The 23173-nt window shown below is 39.3% G+C and overlaps 1 protein-coding gene across 1 annotated transcript in view; it reads right to left on the bottom strand.

The window, feature by feature from the left end:
- The window catches only part of WDR49 (WD repeat domain 49), a 161778-nt gene that overhangs the window by 15293 nt on the left and 123312 nt on the right, over positions 1–23173 (bottom strand). The window contains exons 16-18 of the mRNA XM_043473817.1: positions 21071–21237; positions 8489–8598; positions 5878–6024 (exon numbers count right to left, since the gene is read on the bottom strand). Of these exons, the coding sequence (XP_043329752.1) occupies positions 5878–6024; positions 8489–8598; positions 21071–21237 (424 nt within the window). The remainder of the gene's footprint in view (positions 1–5877; positions 6025–8488; positions 8599–21070; positions 21238–23173) is intronic.

Genomic DNA, 23173 nt, shown 5'->3' with positions numbered 1-23173 from the left:
GTGGTTGATGTCATACAAGTTCCCACAACTCTGATACATCCACTGCCTTCAGTTTAGCCCCATTATAATGCATCCACCACACAGTTTCCAAAGAGCTTTCTAAAATGCAAATCTGGACATGGCATTTTCCTGTTTAAAGATTTCAAAAGGAATTTTGTTTCTGGGTCGGATATAAGTAGCGGCAGGTCATCCTTCTCATTGGACTAGATAGAAGAAAAAAAGGTAAATTACAGAAATGATATTCTTAAAGCCATAAGAGGGCTGTGGAAACAAAGATTATCAAATTAAAATACATGAGATAATAGAACCTTCTCAGGTAAGCTGAGATTGCCAAATCTTTTCTTCCCTCTGGGGATTAATCCTGTCTAGGCACTGCTAAGAAACAGGTTTGCCACAGACAAAGAGACTTTTCTAAAGGGAAAGGAAAATCAGAAGCGCTTTGGATGACTTTGTGGGTTGAGGTGATGGACTGAAATCCAAAGGAACTTTGTAACTGTGCCCAGGGTTCCCCATAGGACTTAATCTGAGTGCTGGGATGGTGTGGGAGACTGTGAATTGAACTGGGCGGGGGAGGCAGATTAACATTTCCCGCAGTCTTATAGTACTTAGAAGACAATAACTACACTAAAGTGAGAGGCCTTAAACAAACATTTGAAATTGAAAGTAAACAAAGTCTAACTGCAGCCATGACCCGGCACTGACTGAACTCAGTTCCTAACTGAATTAACATGAATCACACTTCATGCTCTTTGTCCAACTAAGGAAAGAAAATAACATCAATTTCATTATCTATAGGTCTTTTACACAATTTCTGTCATACAATTAAAAAAACTGTACCAAAAAAATGTACAAAATTATAGCACTTGCAAGAAAGAAATAAAATGTGACCAATAACCAAAAAGGAAAAATAGATATTAGAAGCAGATCCAAGGACCATCCAGATATTGATGTCAGCAGGCCAGGACTTTAAATTATGAATATGTCAAAGAAAACAGAGAGAATATTTGGACAAAATGGATGACATAAAGTAATTTAAAACTCAATTTAAGTAATTTAAAATACTTAAAATAAGTATTTTCAACTGAGAATTAAAATATATATAGAAGATTCAAATGGCATTTTAGAACTGAATATATGTATATATGCACACACGCACATATATTTATATATAATCTAACATTGGAAACTGATATCATAGGTTTAAAAGACTTGCAAAAGAGACAGGATTAGTGAATGCAAACATAAATCAATATAACATATCTAAAATGAAGCCCAGAGAGGAAAATAAAATGGAAATATGAGAACACAGGAAACATTTGTGATATAATTAAAGTCCAAAATATATGTAATTGCAATCCCAGCAGGACTGGAAAGTGGTAATTGAAAAGAAATAAAGACAATAGCTGAGAATTACCCAACATTGAAGAAAGATGCATTCAAAAATTCCTATCAACCCCAAGCAGTATAGATACAGAGAAAAGTGTACTTATGCCCAGCATGATAAAGCTGCTAAAAACAAAGGATAAAGAGAAAAACCTTTAAAACAGTCAGAAAAAAATATTACATTCAAAGAAGTAACAACATTATGAAGAGTGCAATTTTAAATAGGAACTATGGGAGCAAGGAAGCAATGGTATAGCATCTTCAAAAAGTTGAAAAATACTGCTATCTAGAGTTTTAAATCCAATGAAAATATCCTTTCAAAGTCAAAATGGAATAAACACATCTTTCAGAAACAAAAAGCCAGAAAATGATTTGCCATCAGACCCATCAGACATTATAAGAAATACTGCAGGAAGTTCTTCTGAATGAAGGAAAGTAATGTCATTGGAAGCCTAGTACCCCAATAAGAACTAAAGGACACAAGAAAGAGTATTGTAACCTTTATAATAATCATTAAAAGAATAACACAAACAGATATAAAAACTGAAGCATTAGTAGAAAAGATAAAATAGGATAATTCAGAACAGTTGACTGAAACATTTCAATGTCTCCTCATTTCTGGTAAAATAAATACCAAAGTCCCTAACATGGCAAGCCAAGTGCTCTATGCTTTGGCTTCCATTTGCCTCTCTAGCCTTAATTCTCATGTTCCTTCTAGAACCCAGCCATTTAAATGGGACTACACATAGCTCCCTAAGCACACACCATCCATCTTGTTCATATGACCTTACCCTTGCATACACTGCTCCTTTACAAGAAACATATACTCTTTTTTTTTTATCTGAATAATATCGATTTAACTTTTACTATCAAGCTCAGGCATGATCTGGTTTCTCTGGAGAATCATCTATGAATCTCCATATGGTCCCACAGTACCCAGGGCTTACCGCTATTATAGCCTCTGCTGTAAAACATAATTGCAAGGGGGAAACACTAACTAAAACCACCCACCCTGGCCAAGCACCATAATAACCATATGTCCTAGTAAGGAACATGGAACCAACAAGCCACCATCAACAGGGAAGGTCTAAAGGGGACGCCAGTCCATATGTTCTTCCACCCTCCCAGAATCCTTCCCACTGGAGTCCATCTTGGCTGAGTGATGCCCATGCCTCCAGGGGGGACCCTGAGTCAGAATGAGTGGCCAGAGGCAACCCGGAAATGACTCCCATTACCAGAAGACCATGGTATTACGTGGCATAAGATGTGCCATCACCATGGCAAGGCCGTCTTCCTGGGTTCCCTTACCCTCCTGCTCTCCACCTGGGCACACCTTCCCAATAAAGTCTCTTCCTTTGTCAGCACACGTGTCTCCTCAGACAATTAATTTCCGAGTATTAGACAAGGGCCCCCTCTCCGGCCCTGGAAAAGGTCCCCCTTCCTGCAACATAATGATTTGTTTCCTTATCTATTTCCCCAACTAACCTTCAAGAACTTTGAAGACTGTCCCTCTACATGTCAGCTCTGTCCCTTCACCATCCAGCAGAGAAGGTATTCAATATTCACCAGGGAGGCTAAACACACACCCACGAGCAGACATGATTTCTGTATCAGCTAGTTGAAGACCATTATTATGCAGAGCATGTTGCAATCCTGGGGCATTCTCCAGACCTTTATTTCTAACTAGCACACCAGTACCTCAAACTCAACACCTTCCAAACTCAACTCTATTCATCTGTGTCAAACTCAGTCACCATGACACTGTCCGAAGTCACCCACTGCAGCCGGCTTGGAATCATTTGGACTTCTGCCCTGCTTCACCCCTGATTTCCTTACCTTTTTCCTTATGTTTCTTTGGTCTAGACGTCCTCTTCTCCTTCCTCACCCTTTGAACTCCTACCCATTTTAAGTCCACAGAGTCTTCCCTGTAGCTCAAATGATAAAGAATCTGCCTGCAATGCAGGAGACCCGGGTTCAATCTCTGGGTCAGGAAGATTCTGTGGAAAAAGGAATGGCAATCCACTCCAGTATTCTTGCCAGGAGCATCCCATGGACAGAGGGGCCTGGCAGGCTATAGTCCATGGGATCTCAAAGAGTTGGATATGACTGAGCGACTAACACTACTACTCAGAGGAAATTTGAACTAATTCCTTCTTATGCCCCATGTGTGCTAATTCACCTCAGTCGTATCCAACTCTTTGGGATCCCATGGACTGTAGCCTGCCAGGCTCCTCTATCCATGGGATTCTCCAGGCAAGAATACTGGAGTGGATTGGCCATTTCCTCCTTCAGGGGATCTTCCTGACCTGGGGATCGAACCTGCTTCTCTTACATCTCTTGTATTAGCAGGTGGGTTCTTTACCACTAACGCCACCTGGGAAGCATCATGCCCCAGGCAGGTGGCTCAGACAGTAAAGAGTCCTCCTGCAGTGCCAGGAGACCTGGGTTCGATCCTGGGTTCCATCCCATGGACAGAAGAGCCTGTCGGGCTACAGGCCATGGAATCACCAAGGGTCAGACATGAGTGAGTGAATAAGCACAGCACAGACTTAATCTGCCTTCTTGCCCGGTCTTCCACAGATTCCATTTATGGTGTCATGCGTCATGCATTCTGTCACCCTCAATAGTTTATATCTGTCTCTCTCTCAAGTCGATGAAACTTTTTCAAAAAGGAACTGTTTTCCTTGCAGAGAAAGCAGATGAGTAGAAATACTTAGAAGGGAGCAAAGGAAGAAAAGCTGAAGAATAAAATAGAAAAGCAAAAGAAAGAAAGCATCTTTTTTAAATGGCGTGGAAATTACAGGAAAATGTTACATTAAGATATCTGGGAGAAAAAATTCTCTTTGAACTCTGAAAATGTATTAGAGGTTTCTTTGCATTTTCAGTATTTCCAACCAGTCATTACACATCCTCCCTGCCCATGAGGAGCAGTTGTCTGAAGACAAAGGAGAATTTTCCTGCTTGCTGCAGAATGTGCAAGGCTCCTCAAAAACACAGGAGCTCCCAGGTCTGAGAAGAGTCATTTACTGCGCTCATCATTTCTTTCTCCTACTTCCTGGCTCTCAGGTTTCTGCATTCTCCCTCTCCTATTTCTCTTGCCTTAGTTCTGACTCTGCTCCATCTTGGTTTCCTCCTGGGTACATGTTCTATGTCTGGACTGCCTTTACACTTTGTTCTGGCTCCCTGGATCTTTTCTTACTTGCTGTTCCCCAAATTCTCTTCCTTCTGTGACTCAGCAGGACATCATAAGTCCTCCCATGTTTATTCTTGAAAATGAATCATCCTGGGGAAAAAGCAATTGGCTGATAGACTGAAAGCCCTGTCGGATGAACCAAAGGTTATTTAAAGCCCTACTGTTTATGGATTCATGTTTTTAAAAGGAAATGAGCAGGTATCATAGATGATCCTCCTTAGAGCAAATCAACACTAGATTTAGAAATGAGAAACTGAGAAAAAGCAAAGGAAGCTGATTAATAATTAGAGTGGAAATACAGTGGTGAGGAAAGGCAGCTGTACCTTGCTTACAAGTGGAATTAAAAAAAAAAAAAAACAAATATTGACCAGCTGTCATAGGGAAGCAAGCAGAGACAAGAGGCTTAAAGTTCCTCAAGTTTAAGCATAAACGCCTCCCTCCTACAAGGGTTATTATTTCTCAAGGATGATGTTGAACCCCCATCTCAGAGGATTTGAAAAGTTTAGAAACCGCAGATCTCAGATGGTTCGAGTGCAGTTCTGATCTTTTGACTACTACAAGCTGAAAATGTCTCTTTTCATTAATTATTTTAAATGAGTTCCCTGCGGTGTCCATATGCTTTCCGAGTGCCTCGCTGAGTAGCAGGTTGTATTGCCTGCACTCCCGTTGTGTCCCTCTTTGCGGGTAGGATGTTTGTACAGAATTACTCTTTAAGTTCTTAGAAACTTGGAAGCCTATAGCAATCTGAAAAAAATAGAGCATTCTTTTGCACATCTTGTTTCCAAATGTTCAGAGACCATTCACTTCTGTGTTCTAAGACAAGCTTTCTTTTCCTCTCATCCTATTAGCCTAGCATTGCAGCTGGAAGGTTCTAAGACAATACACTTTAAGTAGCCGCCATTTATAGACTTTCACATGAAAAGAACAAGCCCAGATTGTCAGAGATTCTGTTCAGAAGCAGCCTTAGGATGTCTCTTTCTCTGGTATCAGATTTGAAAATTCAGATTATTGGGGGAGAAAGGTTATTATTCATAGCAGAATCACATTATTCATGGCTTTCTGACTTCAGAAAAGTGGCAAAATAAAAATATCCCTTTTATGTATTTCAGCCCATTAGCTGTCCTTTCTGTGAGCACTGACCAGCAAGTAAGCTATAAATCTTAACAGTCAAACCACACTTCATTTCACTGCCATCTACAAGGCGAACATGTGTTACCTTCATGTTTCTCCATTTTGTTTTCTTAATTGGTTGAGTTTCCTGGGGAGAAAGGATGGAAGTGGTACAGTGGTTGAGGACTTACTTTCAGAAAGTGATGGAAACTCTGGAATTTGGGGACTCTGCTCCTCTGGGCCTTCCCTAAAGTATTTCTCAGGGTCTAGAAGAAAAGCTGGTTTATTCACTTCAGGTAGCTCTTTCAACGTTCCAATGCTTAATGACCTAAAACTGCCTTCACAACAGCAGGTTTTAAGGGAGGATGAAAAAAAGTACAATATCATTAATTCCTCAGAAAGAGCTAGCACATTTCCAAGTTAACTTCTTTTTTTTTTTAAATTTAACCTTCCTGTTACCCAGCTGGCACATCCGCAGTGATCAGCAAACCCTGTAAACACAGCTGTTCAAGATAAAGCCATGGTCCTTTTATTCACAGGGGCGAAAAGAAACTCAAGACTCCCCATTCATTTCTTTTTCATTTTGTATTCTTTTGTGATCTTCCCTAGAAAATGAGTATTCTGCAATTTTGGGAAAGCTCCAGTTTCTCTTTTTTCTGCAAGAAAATTGCAGGCTTTGTGAGGTGAAGCCTATTTTTCAGCATTTAATTTAACAACATAGCTAAGATTTTGAATATGCAGGTACAATTTCATTTTGCTATAACGTAAACCAGGGCTGTATTACTATATCTATGATGCACACGATGAGATAATGAGAAGGAAGACTTGTAACTGTGCCTTTTGCAAGCACAGTCTTGGACAGAGTGGAAAGTTTTCTTTTTGTTTCGTGGGATGAATGGATAATGGAAAGCTTGTGTGCTTAGTCAAAAAGTCATGTCTGACTTTTTGAGACCCCATGGACCATAGCTCACCAGGCTCCTCTGTCCATGGGATTTTTCAGGCAAGAATACTGGGCTGGGTGTCATTTCCTTCTCCAAGGAATCTCCCCAACCAGGGCTTGAACCCAAACCTCCTGTGACCTCTGCATTGCAGGTGGATTCTTTACTTGCTAAGCCATTGGGGAACTCCCTAGCAAATGGAATAGAAGTCTACAAAAACTTAATTCAAGTCATGACTCTAGGGACTTCCCTGGCAGGCCAATGGTTAAGACTTCACGCTTTCACTGAGGGGGCATGGGTTGAATCCCAGGTTGGGGACCTAAGACCCCACATGCCACAAGGCTCAGCCAAAAAATAATTAATTAAAAAGATGTGATTCTGTGTGTTCTTGATTGTTAGCTCTAAGGTAAAAACTGTGCTTTTGTTATTGTGTTGTCTCATAACCAGCATCTACTCAGAGAGAAGCTGTGTGCTATGTCAGTGGTTCTCAGACTATACCAGATGTCAGAGTCATCTGTGGGGCTTGTTCAAGCATAAACCACTTGCACCACTCCTGTTTCTGATTTAGTTGGGTGGGAATGCTTAGTTGCTCAGTCATGTCCGACTGTTCACAATCCAATGGACTGAGCCCGCCAGGCTCCTCTGTCCATAGGATTTTCCAGGCAAGAATATTGGAGTGGATTGCCATTTCTTCCTCCAGCAGGTGGGCATAGGGCCCCAGAATTTACCTTTCTAAGTTTCCAGTGATGCTAATTCTGGTAGACCAGGGAACATACTTTGGGAATCAGTGTATGTCAAACCAAAGGAGAAATATTCACAACCTGTAAAGTATCATTGGTAAATGGCAGACCTTGGACATCTACTCAAACATATTTCATTCCAAAACTTGTGCTCCAAGGTATAATACTAATAATAATTAATAATATTAGTAATAAAATTGTATTGAGTTTTTATAATATGCCAAGCACTAAGTGCTTCACATATAATTATTTCATGTAATCTTGGCAAAAGCCATATTGAGCAGATTAGTTTATAAACATGCATTGAATATTAACAAATAACAATGTACCTTTTGACAGCAAAAATTTCAACAGAAATGAGCATATTTGCTCTATGAAAGTGCAGCACCCCCTTGGGCATAAGTTGACAAAAGATTTGTAGTGAGTGAAATATTCTTTTTATATGATGGAGCTTCCAGAATGATTCTCACTACTCTTCTAAATAATACACTTCAGTGTGATAACAGTGTTTTTGTTTTAATTAGTTTTTTTTTTAATAATTCTTTATCTAGTCTGCCAAAACTAAAAAAAAAAAAAAAAATACACCGTTTTGTGTGGTTTGGGGCTTTCTGAGAGCAAAAAAAAAAAGTTTTAATTTTATTTTTATCTTTTAAACACTTAGGGGATAAAATTAACATTTCAGTGCCAACTCTATTTTGGAAACTATACTGGGCACTTTCCACATGTTTTCTGGCTTAGACTTTACACTTCTGCCACTTGTTGACTGTGAAGCCTTGGACAAGTCACTTAATATCTCTGAGCCTCCTTGTCTTCCCTTCTTCAATGGAGATCACAAGAGCTTTTTCAGGTTTATTAAGGAATACCAACATTCCTGGTTCAATCCTAGTCAAGAAGATCCCCTGGAGAAGGAAATGGCAACATATTCCAGTATTCTTGCCTGGGAAATCCCATGGACAGAGAAGTCTGGCGAGCAACAGTCCACTGGGGGTTGCAAGAGTCGGACACAACTTAGCGACTAAACCACCACCACCAATATTCCTGGCACATAGCATAGTTATTTGTTTTCTTCATAACAATCTATAAAATAATAACATAATAAAAATATATCAACAGTGATAACTTACTGAATGATTTTCGTATAATTCCACCATTGTAAAGGTCATGTGATTTTTTCTTATAAACATTTCTTTCCATATATTTCACACCTAAGTTTATGACTTCTGAAGGTCTGACACTGGAAGAAAATAATTTATGATGAAATAAAAATCAACCACAAAGGATTAACAGACACTTTCTGGCTGTAAATATATACCTTTAACAACAACAACAAAATCTCTATCCTGTGGACTTAAGTAGTGACATTTGTTTGCACTAATCAAGTTACATCTTTGAGTAAAAGATCTAGCCAGATGAATGTATAAAAGAGGAAGAGTCACAGAGAAGAAGTCAGTTAAGCAAAGGTCCCGTCCTCATAAACCTGGAAGGTCAGAGAAAAAACTATGTAGAAGAAAATGTCACAGAAATGCACACTATCCTTGCCCTATGTGTAAATTATATGGGCTAATTAGCATTATTTATCAAAAAGTTCTTTTATCCATTGTTATGCCTGCATCTTCACTTGTGGTATCCAAAATGTAAAAAGAAAAAAAATACCTCAGTATTTTTGAGGCTTGTCTTATGAATCCACATGAAAACTTTAGACTGCTTAATCCACAGAAAAAGTTTTTATCAAGAAAACACAGGAAGTGAAACCATTACATGGTTGTATATAATTCCAGTCAGTAAACAGGAAATGATTTCAAATATATTTAGCATTTACGTCATAGACCTCAGCCTTAACAGCTACAAACCATGTTGCCAAAAATTATTATTTTCTTGGAAAGTGTCTGGTCAGAAAACATCCCTATTTTCACAAAATTGTTGAGAGTCACAGGAACTGCCGTCTTCCTTCTGCCTACTTTCCTTGCATCCTTTAACCCTTTGTGATTATTACTCCCCCTTCTAACCTTTATTCCCAATTTTGTTACATACTGAGCAGCTATAGAATTTTGGGGCTTTCCTGGTGCCTCAAATGGTAAAGAATCTGCCTGCAATACAGGAGACACACGTTCGATCCCTGGATTGGGAAGATTCCCTGGAGAAAGGAATGGCAACCCACTCGAGTATTCTGATCCAGAGAATTCCACGGACAGAGGAGCCTGGCAGTCTACAGTCCCCAGGGTCACAGAGTTGGACATGACTGAGTGACTAACACTTTCATTTTCACTTGTTCATAGAACCTTGAGATGTTTCTTATAGTCTCAGCCTCAATTTCCTGCTCTGCATGTGATTCTTACTGTGGTGTTAAAGGAGGTAAGAAGGATGAATGCTGAGTGATATGTCTAATAAATAATAGTATTCAATAAATGTTAATTTCCCTCCTTCTTTTTCCTCTGTCCTAACTGACTGTATCTCTCAAACTTAAATGAGCTTAAAAGTAAAATTTCCATTGTAGAGTAGTTTTAGATTTACAAAAAATTTACAAAGATAGTAGAGAGTTCTGGAACCTCTTCACCCAATTTTCCCTATTGTTAACATCTTGTATTACCATTTGTCACAATTTCAAAATCAATACTGGTACATTATTAGTAGTATTTTATTAGGATCCTCCCAGTTTTTCCAACTTTCCTTTTCCTGTCCCAGGATCCCACATTACATTTCATTTTCTGACTACTTAGTTTCCTCTGGTATAAGACAATTTCTCAGATTTTGCTTGTTTTAGATGACCTTGACAGGTTTAAGAAATACCAGTCAGTTTTTTGGTAGAGTCTCCTTCAATCTGGGTTTGTCTGATGCTTCTCGTATGCTTAGATGGGGATTATGAGTTGTTGGAAGAAAGATAAGAGAGGTGAAGTGTTATGTTCATTACAACTTATCAAACTGAAAGTGAAAGTCGGTCAGTCATGTCAGACTCTTTTTGACCCCATGGACTACACAGTCCATGGAATTCTCCAGGCCAGAATACTGGAGTGAGTAGCCTTTCCCTTCTCCAGGGGATCTTCCCAACCCAGGGATCGAACCCAGGTCTCCCACATTGCAGATGGATTATTTACCAGCTGAGCCACAAGTGAAGCCCACAACTTATCAAGGAAACATGCTATTGACCTGACTTACCACTGTTTGATGTAAACTTTATCACCTGGCCAAGGTTGCTTGCCAGGTCTCAGCAAAGTTACTTTTTCCCTAAATGCCTACACAATACTCTCTGAAGGCAGATAAAGAGGAAAGTTAAGCTCTACCTCCTTGTTTGGGGGGGCGTATCTACATAAATTATTTGGAATTATAACTTTTTTAAAGGAAATCTTTCCCATCCAAAGACTGAGAGTAGGTGCAAATTTTTCCCCAAACCACAAAGGCCAACCTATTGCTTTGTTTCCAAACACATTTGGCTTCTGGGAAAATGGTGACTGTGAAAATGTACAGGGAACTGAAAAGAGGTGAATACTCCCAAGTTTCCAGTATTCCTAGTGGACAGATACAGAGAACCTAAAGGATGTAATAAACAGCAAGCGTGCGTGCATGCTCAGTCATGTCTGACTCTTTGCAACCCTATGGATTGTAGCCTGTCAGGGCTATAGGCTCCTCTGTCCATAGAATTCTCCAGGCAAGAATACTGAAGTGGGTTGCCATTTCCTTCTCCAGGGGATCTTCCTGAACCAGGAATTGAACCCACATCTGTTGGATTTCCTGCATTGGCTGGGAGTGGGAGGATGGTTCTTTACCACTAGCCTGCGGGTTCTCTACTTGGGAAGCTAATAAAGAGCATAGATAGAGCTTAAAACTTCTGCAAAAATGTCAAATGGGGTGATACAAGATGGGGGTCTACTATGGACTCTGGCATCCTCGCCATCAATTCCATGAGAAGGAAAGACCATATTTCCCATCTCTCAGTGCTGGATGTACAAGGGAGGAATGATGAGTGACAAGTTCCCAAATGCCCTGTTGGGCATTAAAGGAAGTGAAGGTGCCCAGAGTAGTTGCTTACCCTGTTGTTGAGCAGATGCTCAACAAAACATTTGATCACTTGACTCAGAGACCAACAACATTTCAATAATGTCACATGCTGACTGTTGCACGGGCAGAAGAGAGCCGCAGCAAAGCGTATTGACTCTGGAGCCTACTTTGGGGTCCCTGGCTCACCTCTTACAGGTTGTGTAAGTCACTTAACTTTTTTCTGTCTTGCTTTCCTAGTCATGAAGTGGAGATTACAATTTTGAATACCACCAAGGATTATCAGTTCACTTCTGTTCAGTTAGTTGCTCAGTCATGTCCGACTCTTTGCAACCCCATGGACAGCAGCCCACCAGGCTTCCCTCCCCATCACCAACTCCCAGAGCTTGCTCAAACTCATGTCCATCGAGTTGGTGATGCCATCCAACCATCTCATCCTCTCGTCCCCTTCTCCTCCTGCCTTCAATATTTCCCAGCATCAGGGTCTTTTCCAATGAGTCAGCTCTTCACATCAGGTGGCCAAAGTATTGGAGCTTCAGCTTCAACATCAGTCCTTCCAATGAATATTCAGGGTTGATTTCCTTTAGGATTGACTGGTTTGATCTCCTTGCAGTCCACAGGACTCTCAAGAGTCTTCTCCAATACCACAGTTCAAAAGCATCAATTCTTCAGCGCGCAGCTTTCTTTAGGCTCCAACTCTCACGCCCATACATGACCAAGGATTATAGCGACAATTAAATGAGCTAAACCATAAAAACCTTAGAACAATGCTTGAAATATGGTAAGAGCTCAATAAGTATTGACTACTATCACTTTAGGACAGACTAATACAATATTTACCACTCAAATTAGGTGTTCCAATATTACCAAAAGCCAGTTCTGGGGCTTCTCCAATGGCTCAGCAGTAAAGAACCTGTTTGCCAATTCAGGAGATGCAAATTTGATCCCTGGATTGGGAACATACCCTTGAGAAGGGCATGGCAACCTACTCTGGTATTCTTGCATGGAGAATCTCATGGACAGAGAAGTCTGGTGGGCTACAGTCAATAATGTCACACAGAGTTGGACACGACTAAGTACATGTGAATGCAGTCAGTTCTAATATTCTTTTTTTATCTTATATTTAAATTATTTATATTTACAATTACTCCTATTTTCTCACATAAGCTTTACTGGCAGATAATTAGAAAATCAACAGCAGTTAAATAATACTAAATATCAGTTCCCTTCTAATAATAATATGGACTCTAGAACATAATAATCTCATATATTTAAGAATCAGTAAGTGTGCCTTCTCTTTCATAAAAACTTACTCAGTTATGCCCTGAACAGTAACGCTGAAGAAGCTGAAGTTGAATGGTTCTATGAGACCTAAAAGACCTTTTAGAACTAACATCCAAAAAATATGTCCTTTTCATTATAGGGGACTGGAATGCAAGAGTAGGAAGTCAAGAAACACCTGGAGTAACAGGAAAATTTGGCCTTGGAGTACAGAATGAAGCAGGGCAAAGGCTAATAAGAGTTTTGCCAAGAGAACGCACTGGTCATAGCAAACACCCTCTTCCAACAACACAAGAGAAGACTCTACACATGGACATCACCAGATGGTCAACACTGAAATCAGATTGATTATATTCTTTGCAGCCAAAGATGGAGAAGCTCTATACAGTCAGCAAAAACAAGACTGGGAGCTGACTGTGGCTCAGATCATGAATTCCTTGTTGCCAAATTCAGACTTAAATTGAAGAAAATAGGGAAAACCACCAGACCATTCAGGTACAACCTAAATCAAATCCCTTATGATTATGCAGTGGAAGTGAGAAATAGATTTAAGGGACTAGATCTGAGTGCCTGATGAACTATGGACGGAGGTTCGTGACATTGTACAGGAGACAGGGATTAAGACCATCCCCATGGAAAAGAAATGCAAAAAAGCAAAATGGCTGTCTGAGGAGGTCTTACAAATAGCTGTGAAAAGAAGAGAAGTGAAAAGCAAAGAAGAAAAGAAGAGATATACCCATTTGAATGCAGAGTTCCAAAGAATAGCAAGGAGAGATAAGAAAGCCTTCCTCAGTGATCAATGCAAAGAAATAGAGGAAAACAATAGAGTGGGAAAGACTAGAGATTTCTTCAAGAACATTAGAGATACCAAGGGAACATTTCATGCAAAGATGGGCTCAATAAAGGACAGAAATGGTATGGACCTAAGAGAAGCAGAAGATATTAAGAAGAGGTGGCAAGAATACACAGAAGAACTGTACAAAAAAAATCTTCATGACCCAGGTAATCACGATGGTGTGATCACTCACCTAGAGCCAGACATCCTGGAATGTGAAGTCAAGTGGGCCTTAAGAAGCATCACTATGAACAAAGCTAGTAAAGGTGATGGAATTCCATTTGAGCTATTTCAAATCCTAAAAGATGATGCTGTGAAAGTGCTGCACTCAATATGCCAGCAAATTTGGAAAACTCAGCAGTGGCCACAGGACTGGAAAAGGTCAGTTTTCATCCCAATCCCTAAGAAAGGCAATGCCAAAGAATGCTCAAACTACTGCACAATTGCACTCATCTCACACGGTAGTAAAGTAATGCTCAAAATTCTCCAAGCCAGGCTTCAGCAATATATGAACCATGAACTTCCAGATGTTCAAGCTGGTTTTAGAAAAGGCAGAGGAACCAGAGATCAAAGTGCCAACATCCGCTGGATCATCAAAAAGCAAGAGAGTTCCAGAAAAACATCTACTTCTGCTTTATTGACTATGCCAAAGCCTTTAACTGTGTGGATCACAAAAAACTGTGGAAAATTCTTCAAGAGATGGAATACCAGACCACCTGACCTGCCTCTTGAGAAACCTGTATGCAGGTCAGGAAGCAACAGTTAGAAATGGACATGGAACAACAGACTGGTTCCAAATAGGAAACGGAGTACGTCAAGGCTGTATATTGTCACCCTGCTTATTTAACTTATATGCAGAGTACATCATGAGAAACGCTGGACTGGAGGAAGCACAAGCCGCAATCAAGATTGCTGGGAGAAATATCAATAATCTCTGATATACAGATGACACCGCCCTTATGGCAGAAAGTGAAGAACTAAAAAGCCTCTTAATGAAAGTGAAAGAGGAGAGTGAAAAAGTTGGCTTAAAGCTCAACATTCAGAAAACTAAGATCATGGCATCCAGTCCCATCACTTCATGGTAAATAGATGGGGAAACAGTGGAAACAGTGGCTGACTTTATTTTTCTGGGCTCCAAAATCACTGCAGATGGTGATTGCAGCTGTGAAATTAAAAAACGCTTGCTCCTTGGAAGGAAAGTTATGACCAACCTGGATAGCATGTTAAAAAGCAGAGACATTACTTTGCCAACAAGGTCCATCTAATCAAGGCTATGGTTTTTCCAGTGGTCATGTGTGGATGTGATAGTTGGACTATACAGATAGCTGAGCACAGAAGAACTGATGCTTTTGAACTGTGGTGTTGGAGAAGACTCTTGAGAGTCCTTTGGACTGCAAGGAGATCCAACAGGTCCATCCTAAAGCAGATGAGTCCTGGGTGTTCATTGGAAGGACTGATGTTGAAGCCGAAACTCTAATACTTTGGCCACCTGATGCGAAGAGCTGACTTATTTGAAAAGACCCTGATGCTGGGGAAGATTGAGGGCAGGAGGAGAATGGGACGACAGAGGATGAGATGGTTGGATGGCATCACCGACTCAGTGGACATAGGTTTGGGTGGACTCCGGGAGTTGGTGATAGACAGGGAGGCCTGGTGTGCTTCGGTTCATGGGGTCACAGAGTTGGATACAACTGAGTGACTGAACTAAACTGAGAAATTAATGGAAATTTATGTTTCATATCTCAACTAATTATCTTACCCTGGCTTCTAATAAATAATCCTTTCACTATAAATATTTTTTTAATGATAGCCAAAGAAAAATGTGTCAGATCATAGAAGATGGACTGCTCCAGAGCACTCCAAAGACAGAGTGCTCTTTGTTGCCCTAGCATAAGAATAAAGATGGATTAGAGTCTGTTCAGATGGATAGGTCTGACTTACCATTAGAGTCATTTTATAATGAAGAGTGGTTCAATAACAGAGAAGGCTATCTGTACAATGGTGAGTGTAGCCTATAGGATTTATTCAAGATATGGCTGGTATATGCTTCTCTTATGGCTGCATTGGGAATTAGTCTACCAGACATCTGATACCTCTTTCGGTTTGTTACTGAATTATTAAAGATTAATAAACATATGAAAAATGTTTATTCTCACAAATAATTTAAAAGTCCAACTTAAAACACTGACAATCTATCAGAGCAACAATTTTTAGACAATGACAACATGCAGTGTTGGTGCAGACACAGTCATTTCCCTTTCCTGCTGGTGGTAGAGCCCACACGTCGTTGGGACAGCAATTTAGCAAGACTCAGAGACCTTTAAAACTTTGACTCAACTTCTCCATTTCAAATAATTTATTTTAATGATGATTGTAGTCAGGTGTTCTAGCATGTCTGTATGAAGGTATTTAAAGAAATGTTCCTAGGCAAAACACTCTCTGACATAAATCACAGCAGGATCCTCTATACCCACCCCCCAGAATATTGGAAATGAAAGCAAAAATAAACAAATGGGACCTAATTAAACTTAAAAGCTTTTGCACAACAAAGGAAACTATAAGCAAGGTGAAAAGACAGCCCTCAGATTGGGAGAAAATAATAGCAAACAAAGCAATAGACAAAGGATTAATCTCAAAAATATACAAGCAACTCCTGCAGCTCAATTCCAGAAAAATAAGTGACCCAATCAAAAAATGGGCCAAAGATCTAAACAGACATTTCTTCAAAGAAGACATACAGATGGCTAACAAACACATGAAAAGATGCTCAACATCACTCATTATCAGAGAAATGCAAATCAAAACCACAATGAGGTACCATTACACGCCAGTCAGGATGGCTGCTATCCAAAAGTCTACAAGCAATAAATGCTGGAGAGGGTGTGGAGAAAAGGGAACCCTCTTACACTGTTGGTGGGAATGCAAACTAGTACAGCCACTATGGAGAACAGTGTGGAGATTCCTTAAAAAACTGGAAATAGAACTGCCATATGACCCAGCAATCCCACTTCTGGGCATACACACTGAGGAAACCAGATCTGAAAGAGACACGTGCACCCCAATGTTCATCGCAGCACTGTTTATAATAGCCAGGACATGGAAGCAACCTCGATGCCCATCAGCAGATGAATGGATAAGGAAGCTGTGGTACATATACACCATGGAATATTACTCAGCCACTAAAAAGAATTCATTTGAATCAGTTCTAATGAGATGGATGAAACTGGAGCCCATTATACAGAGTGAAGTAAGCCAGAAAGATAAAGAACATTACAGTATACTAACACATATATATGGAATTTAGAAAGATGGTAATGATAACCCTATATGCAAGACAGAAAAAGAGACACAGATGTACAGAACAGACTTCTGGACTCTGTGGGAGAAGGCGAGGGTGGGATGTTTCAAGAGAACAGCATCGAAACATGTATATTATCAAGGGTGAAACAGATCACCAGCCCAGGTTGGATGCATGAGACAAGTGCTCGGGGCTGGTGCACCAGGAAGACCCAGAGGAATCAGGTGGAGAGGGAGGTGGGAGGGGGGGTCGGAATGGGGAATACATGTAAATCCATGGCTGATTCATGTCAGTGTATGGCAAAAACCACTACAATATTGTAAAGTAATTAGCCTCCAACTAATAAAAGTAAATGGAAAAAAAATAAATAAAAGAGAAGGTAATCATTAAAAAAAGAAAGAAAAAAATATTCACAGTTAAAACTTGTAAACAGTTTAAATATTTAAAAGAAGAGAATGTTTAGAAAGCTACATGATAATTCCTAAGGAGTTGGCATGAATATTGGTATCTGGGGACACTCATATTAAATAACATGGAAATGTACTACCTCTATGTTTTTTAGGTTGTAAAACAGGTTACAAACTATGTATACTACATCCTCACCATTATAAAATGCATATTTGTTTAGTTGCATTAGCATGCTCAGAACAAGACCTGAAGAGTGAAATGCCTAAGTGTTAGTGGTGGTTTTGCTGTTAATGATTTCTTTTCATCTTTTTCGTCTTGCTTATTTGTACTTCCAATTTTTCTCCTAATGGACATGCATTATTTTCATAATAAAGACATATTCTAAGGTTATATTGCCTAAATTATTCATTTTATCTGTAATTTATCTAGATTAGAATACTTTTGTGTGAGTCCAGAAACCAAATATTGCCATAGATTAAGAAAAATGCATGTACACTGTGGTTTTGTTTCTCCATTTTATCTTTTTAGTCATTTTCTTTTTTTCCCATTTTCTGATGGTAATATGACTTTTGTAGAAACTATAGAAGGGAAAAATCTATTTCTCTGGGTCAACTGTTAACTAAGCATTAGAACTTCCTATTCTCTGTTAAACTCCATATTCATCTTCATCTCCTCACGTTTAAATGGAAGATGACATTTTACCACCTACCTTACCTTCTCACACATAATATCATAAAATATCTTAAGTGTATGGAAACCTGATGTTTATGTATAAGACAGAACATAATAAATGCAAAGATTCTATCCTGGAAAGAGAGTCTTAGGAGTTAAGGTGAGAACATGGCTTTACATGATTTGATTTTTTCCTTCATTATTCCTGCTTCTTCTATTTCCTATTTGCTTTTTCTTTTTGTATCTCTATCTTTCTTATTTTCCTCCCTCTTCATTTAAACATCTCCCCACCTGCATGCATACACCAAATGTGCTTTTCCCCTTTTAGTCTCTCTAAATTCTTTCATGTATTTACTTTTCTTTCATACTTTTGCATATAGATGAGAACTGGCATGATTTCTCTTTGAATTTCCTGATCTGATTAGGAATAGGTCTCATTCTTCAGAATAATATTTTCTTAGGTAAAAGGTAATCTATAATCTCTTCAATACTGGATGAATACCACAAAAATTACTTTACATCTGAGAGTTGTATTGCATTTGTAGGTTTTCTCCATAGGATTCATGAACATGTTTCTGGGAGAAGTCAGAGCTGCCAAGAATTGACTGCCAAGTCAATTCTAAGGGTATGTTTTTAATTTTTTTCTTCCAATTAGTTCAAAAATTTCAAAATGACAGTATTCTGTACTATCTCATTGCTACAAATTTTTAAAATAATGCCAACTACCCATTTGAATTAAAGGCAGAAATTTTAAAGATCACAGATATTTTTGGATATATTGTCACTTGAAAAGATGCAGTAAACAGGAATAACTTCCATTTTTACTGCCAGAAACTTCTCCCAAGGCCCACAGAAATATATAACAAAGGTAAGAAGATCACTCTGCTGTAGTCTTATCTAATCTAGCAGATGCAAAGTTCTAGCTTTAGGAAAAATCTGTGAATTTAAGAATCTACACATCAACACTAATTTTCAGATGACAAGTGTCATGGGGCAACAGGAAAGGACATAAGATGAGACAGAAGTCCGGAAAGAAGTAAAGAGCTCAAAAGGCCAATTTTGAACTCTAAGGAAAGGCTGATTTAAATTAAATAACTGAGATTGTCATAAGGAATAGGAAATTAGTATTTGGCTGAAATAAATAAGAATCTGTGGACACTTGGATTCACTCTTCTGGAAGTGTCACAGAAAGAGAAATAATGATCAATCGGTGTTACCCTGGGGTAACTTTATTTCCTGATTAAGTTGGGTGGCTGGGGGGCGCATTTTCTCATACACCAAATTTTCCATTCTCAGCATTCTATTCTTCTACAGGATCAGTCATGCTATATTTCTAAATTGAAAGATTCTTCTGCCTGAAAACAAAATGCCACTTGACATTTTAGCAAGCCATAATTTAAGGAAATGGAAGAACAAATACCAAAGGGTAATTTAGTGTAACAGGATGTTTCAAAGGGGATTTTTTTTTTCTCCTACCTCCTTATCAACAGAGTCTGAAAGCAAAATAATTAATGAATTAAGAGGTAGACAGCATTCCCACATTTCAAAGTGAGGTGCTAGATCGGTTCCTTGTGCTCATCCCCTTTGTCAAGAAGGTGGCTCCAAAACTGATCTTGTGATGCTCAGATCAACCACCACTCTAGGACAAAAGAAAAGACTAAGGATGCAGAAATTCTAAGAGAGATTTGCACTGGAGAGAGTCACAGGTAAGGACTGAGTCCCACCCTCACGGAAGAGGAGGGACTTTTCCCCTCAGTTTTAGCTTCCATTCACATCAGCCACACAAAAAGCTAAACATATGCTGCCCAGGATAACCCTTAGAGGGACACAATGAACCAGTGAATTAATATCTGACAAAGTCTACTGTGACTGAAACTGCCCCAGAGAGCAAGAGGAGACAGGGTGACTGTCGAGCAGCTGGGGTGGCAAGGATTGTGTGTGTTTCCTTTTGGCCAAGCAGAAGTTAACCCAAGGGAAGTTATGCAAGAGGTGAGGCTGCCAGTGTGAGGAGACTGGAACAGAAAACCCCCAACTGGTGGGGCTGAGCCCCAAGAGTTTGGTCAGAGAATGCATTAGTTTAGAAAAGTGCAAGGCAGAGGTCTCTGGGTAGCATCATCAGAAAATGCCCCACTTTACCCTCTAAATGCAAACTATGGACTTTAGTTAATAATAAAGTATCAATATTGGTTCATGGATTGTAACAAATGTCTAACATTTGACACTGTATGGGCTGAGGGCAGAGCATGTATGAACTCTCTACTTTCTATGCAATTTTTCCATCGAGCTTAAAAAAGTAATATAGGCACATGGTAATAGTAATGCCAACTGTATCAAAGAAAATACAATGAATAAAATTGTTTTCTAAAAAAATTGTTTAATACAAAAGATGAAATTATGAGACCATGAGTTAGCAAGAATATAGATAACAAACAACAACAACCACATAAAAGCAATTTAAACCTCCTGGCATTAGAGAGTTAGAGAAATGTAAGAATGGGATCCCTCTGAGTGGCAGAAGAGATGAAATGGCTGAACAACAGGAAGGAAAGGCTAGAAGTCATAGAATGAGAGTGATGTTCAATATTCAAAGTTAAGCTCTTTGAACTTCTGCCACATAAACCTCTGTGCGTGCAGGCATGCTCATTCATGTCCAGCTTTTTGTGAATCTATAGTCTGTAGCCTGCCAGGCTCCTGTGTCCATGGGATTCTCTAGGCAAGCATACTGGACTGGGTTGCCATTTCCCACTCCAGGGATCTTCCCGACCTAGGGATCAAACCTTCATCTCCTGCAGCTCTTGTGTTGGAAGACGGATTCTTTACCACTGAAACACCTGGGAAGCCCACAAATCACTGTGTGCCTTACCAAAATGAGAAGTAAAATCTGACATACATTCTAAGAGAGGTAGCTAGCCAGATAGACACGTACATACACACATACACACATATATTGCTCTTGAAGAAAAGGGTTAATTTCCAAAATTAGGTTGATGATGGAGTGTAGACACAGAAGACTAGAAGACAGGATAGAAATCAATCATTACAAAGAGACAAAAAATAAGAATCAGATACCAGCCTGAGAATATAAGCTCTTCCCTTGCCACACACACACAATCTACCAATGACCAGAATGTTAGCAGAATCTTGAGGTAGTCATTAAACATTCCACAGAGCATAGAAGGAATTGGGAGCCAATTTTACCCTTTACAGGTAAGGTGTACTAACCTGAATGTTTTCTTATCAAGTAGCGAATGTTTTGATGGGTCTAAACATGATTCTTCCTTAGAAAATAAGGGAATTTCCTTTATGCTTTTCTCTTGACTCTTGTTTCCCATTAAATTAGTGTCTCTTTTAGGAACAGAAAAACAGTTTTCAAGTTGCCAATGCTTTTCCTAAAAAAAAAAAAAGAAAGAGAGAGATTTATTTTTATAAAATGTACTTTCCTTGAACATTTGGGCTTCCCACTTGGAGCTAGTGGTAAAAAACCTGCCTACTAATGCAGGAGACATAAGAGATTCAGGTTCGATCCCTGGGTCAGAAAGATCCCCTGGAAGAAGGCATAGCAGCCACTCGTCTTCTTGCCTGGAGAATCCCATGGACAGAGGAGTCTGGTAGACTACAGTCTATGGGGTAGCAAAGACTCAAACATGAGCAAACTGACTAAATGTGCTAGATTCTTAATTGAAGTCCTCAGGACAAAAAATGAAGGAGATATGGCTCCTGTTCTCAAGGAGCTTACAGTCTTAAAAGGGAGATGGACATACACATGTAAGTTTAATAAAATTAGAAAGGGATACATCATAAGAAACAAACACAAATTTTCTGAAGTTATAATTTGTCTTCTACCAGTTCACACTGCATTCACAGGAATGCCTCAGGGAACACAGCCTGGATGATGAGGGAACATTAGGGATCCCCAGCATATCTCACCTGCAACTGATCAACCTTTGTCGGAAGGATTTACAGAGTAGAATGCCTCCAGGGCCCAGGAATATAGTGTCAATGAATGATCAGGTCTCACATAGGATGATAAACAGTAAATGAAATTCAGCCTCAGTGTTCATAAGCAAAAGGGAAAGAAAGATGGGACGACACTGACTTAAAGTAAGCCCATTTTCCATAAAGGGAGCCATAGCTACTCTCAGGGAATGACATATGTTCTTTTCCGAGAGAAGTAAGAAATACGGATCTCATATGAAAACTCATGTTCAATCACGGGCAACTTAAATTTTAAACACTGGGTGAATAAACTCAATCAAAGTCACGGAGTATCAGAAGCATCAGCTGAGGAGGGGGCGCCAGACCACAACAGTGGTCAGTGCTGAGACAGACACTGAAGAAGCACACGAACCATCTCACTTCTTTTTATACCACAATCATCTGACGGTTTCCTGGGATAAATGTATCTCCACAGATAAAACATCCCCACCCCATCTCTCCAACTCTAGAAATAGACCTAGCACACTACTTACATTTAAAGATCTAACTTGAAAACCAACCAGATCAATAGCTATGTTGTAAAACCGATTCACAGTTTTTAAGAAAAAAACCTTCTTTTATGAAATATATTGAACCACAATTATATGAAATTTTAAATACTTTAATTAAATTGAATGAGATCAGAAGATGAAGCCTTAATGAAGGAAATTAAAATACACGACTGCCTTTCCTTTTGTTTTTATAATGACTAGACCAAAATTAATTCAACTAAAAGACAACTGCAACATTCCAATATAGGTCAAAGGTCACTATGCCGTACAAATCAAGTTGGACCAGGAAAAAATTGTTCTGACCCTAGTCATGTTTGCAAATGGAGTCTCTTCTTATCTAAGGATTTCCATCTGCCTACCATCTTTCTGTGAAAGCAGGCCGCTGCTCAACTATGAGAAGAAGGTTCACTGTTGCTTTTTTCCAGTTATCTACTAATTTCCTTTTTCTTCCTCCCCTCCTTTCCATGTCCCTCCCCTCCCACTGCCTCCTATGGCCCTTGAAACTAGCAGCACCATATCCAAGTGCTTGATAAAAGTGAGTTCTTAAAAAAAAGAAAAAGAAAAAAATTAAAGCTCAGGCAGAAGGGCCTAGAAAACCCAGCTGTCCCCTGCTTTGCCAGCCTTTACTTTCTAAAACTACCCGGCTCTAGTGGCTCTTTTCCTATCTTGAACAGAAGGGATAAAACCAAACTATTTTCATGGAGGCTTTTTGAGGCTGAAGTCCTTCAAAATACAAAAGACTTTATAAAACAACTATGGAAAATGACCAAAGGTGTACAAATGAACAGTTTTGCTAGCATATATTTCTTAATTCGAATAAAATTTCCACACAGACTGT

Source organism: Cervus canadensis, chromosome 7 (assembly GCF_019320065.1).
Source record: "Cervus canadensis isolate Bull #8, Minnesota chromosome 7, ASM1932006v1, whole genome shotgun sequence".
Lineage (NCBI taxonomy): Eukaryota > Metazoa > Chordata > Mammalia > Artiodactyla > Cervidae > Cervus > Cervus canadensis.
Note: the sequence above shows the minus strand (reverse complement) of the source record. Positions and strands in the feature narration are given on the sequence as shown.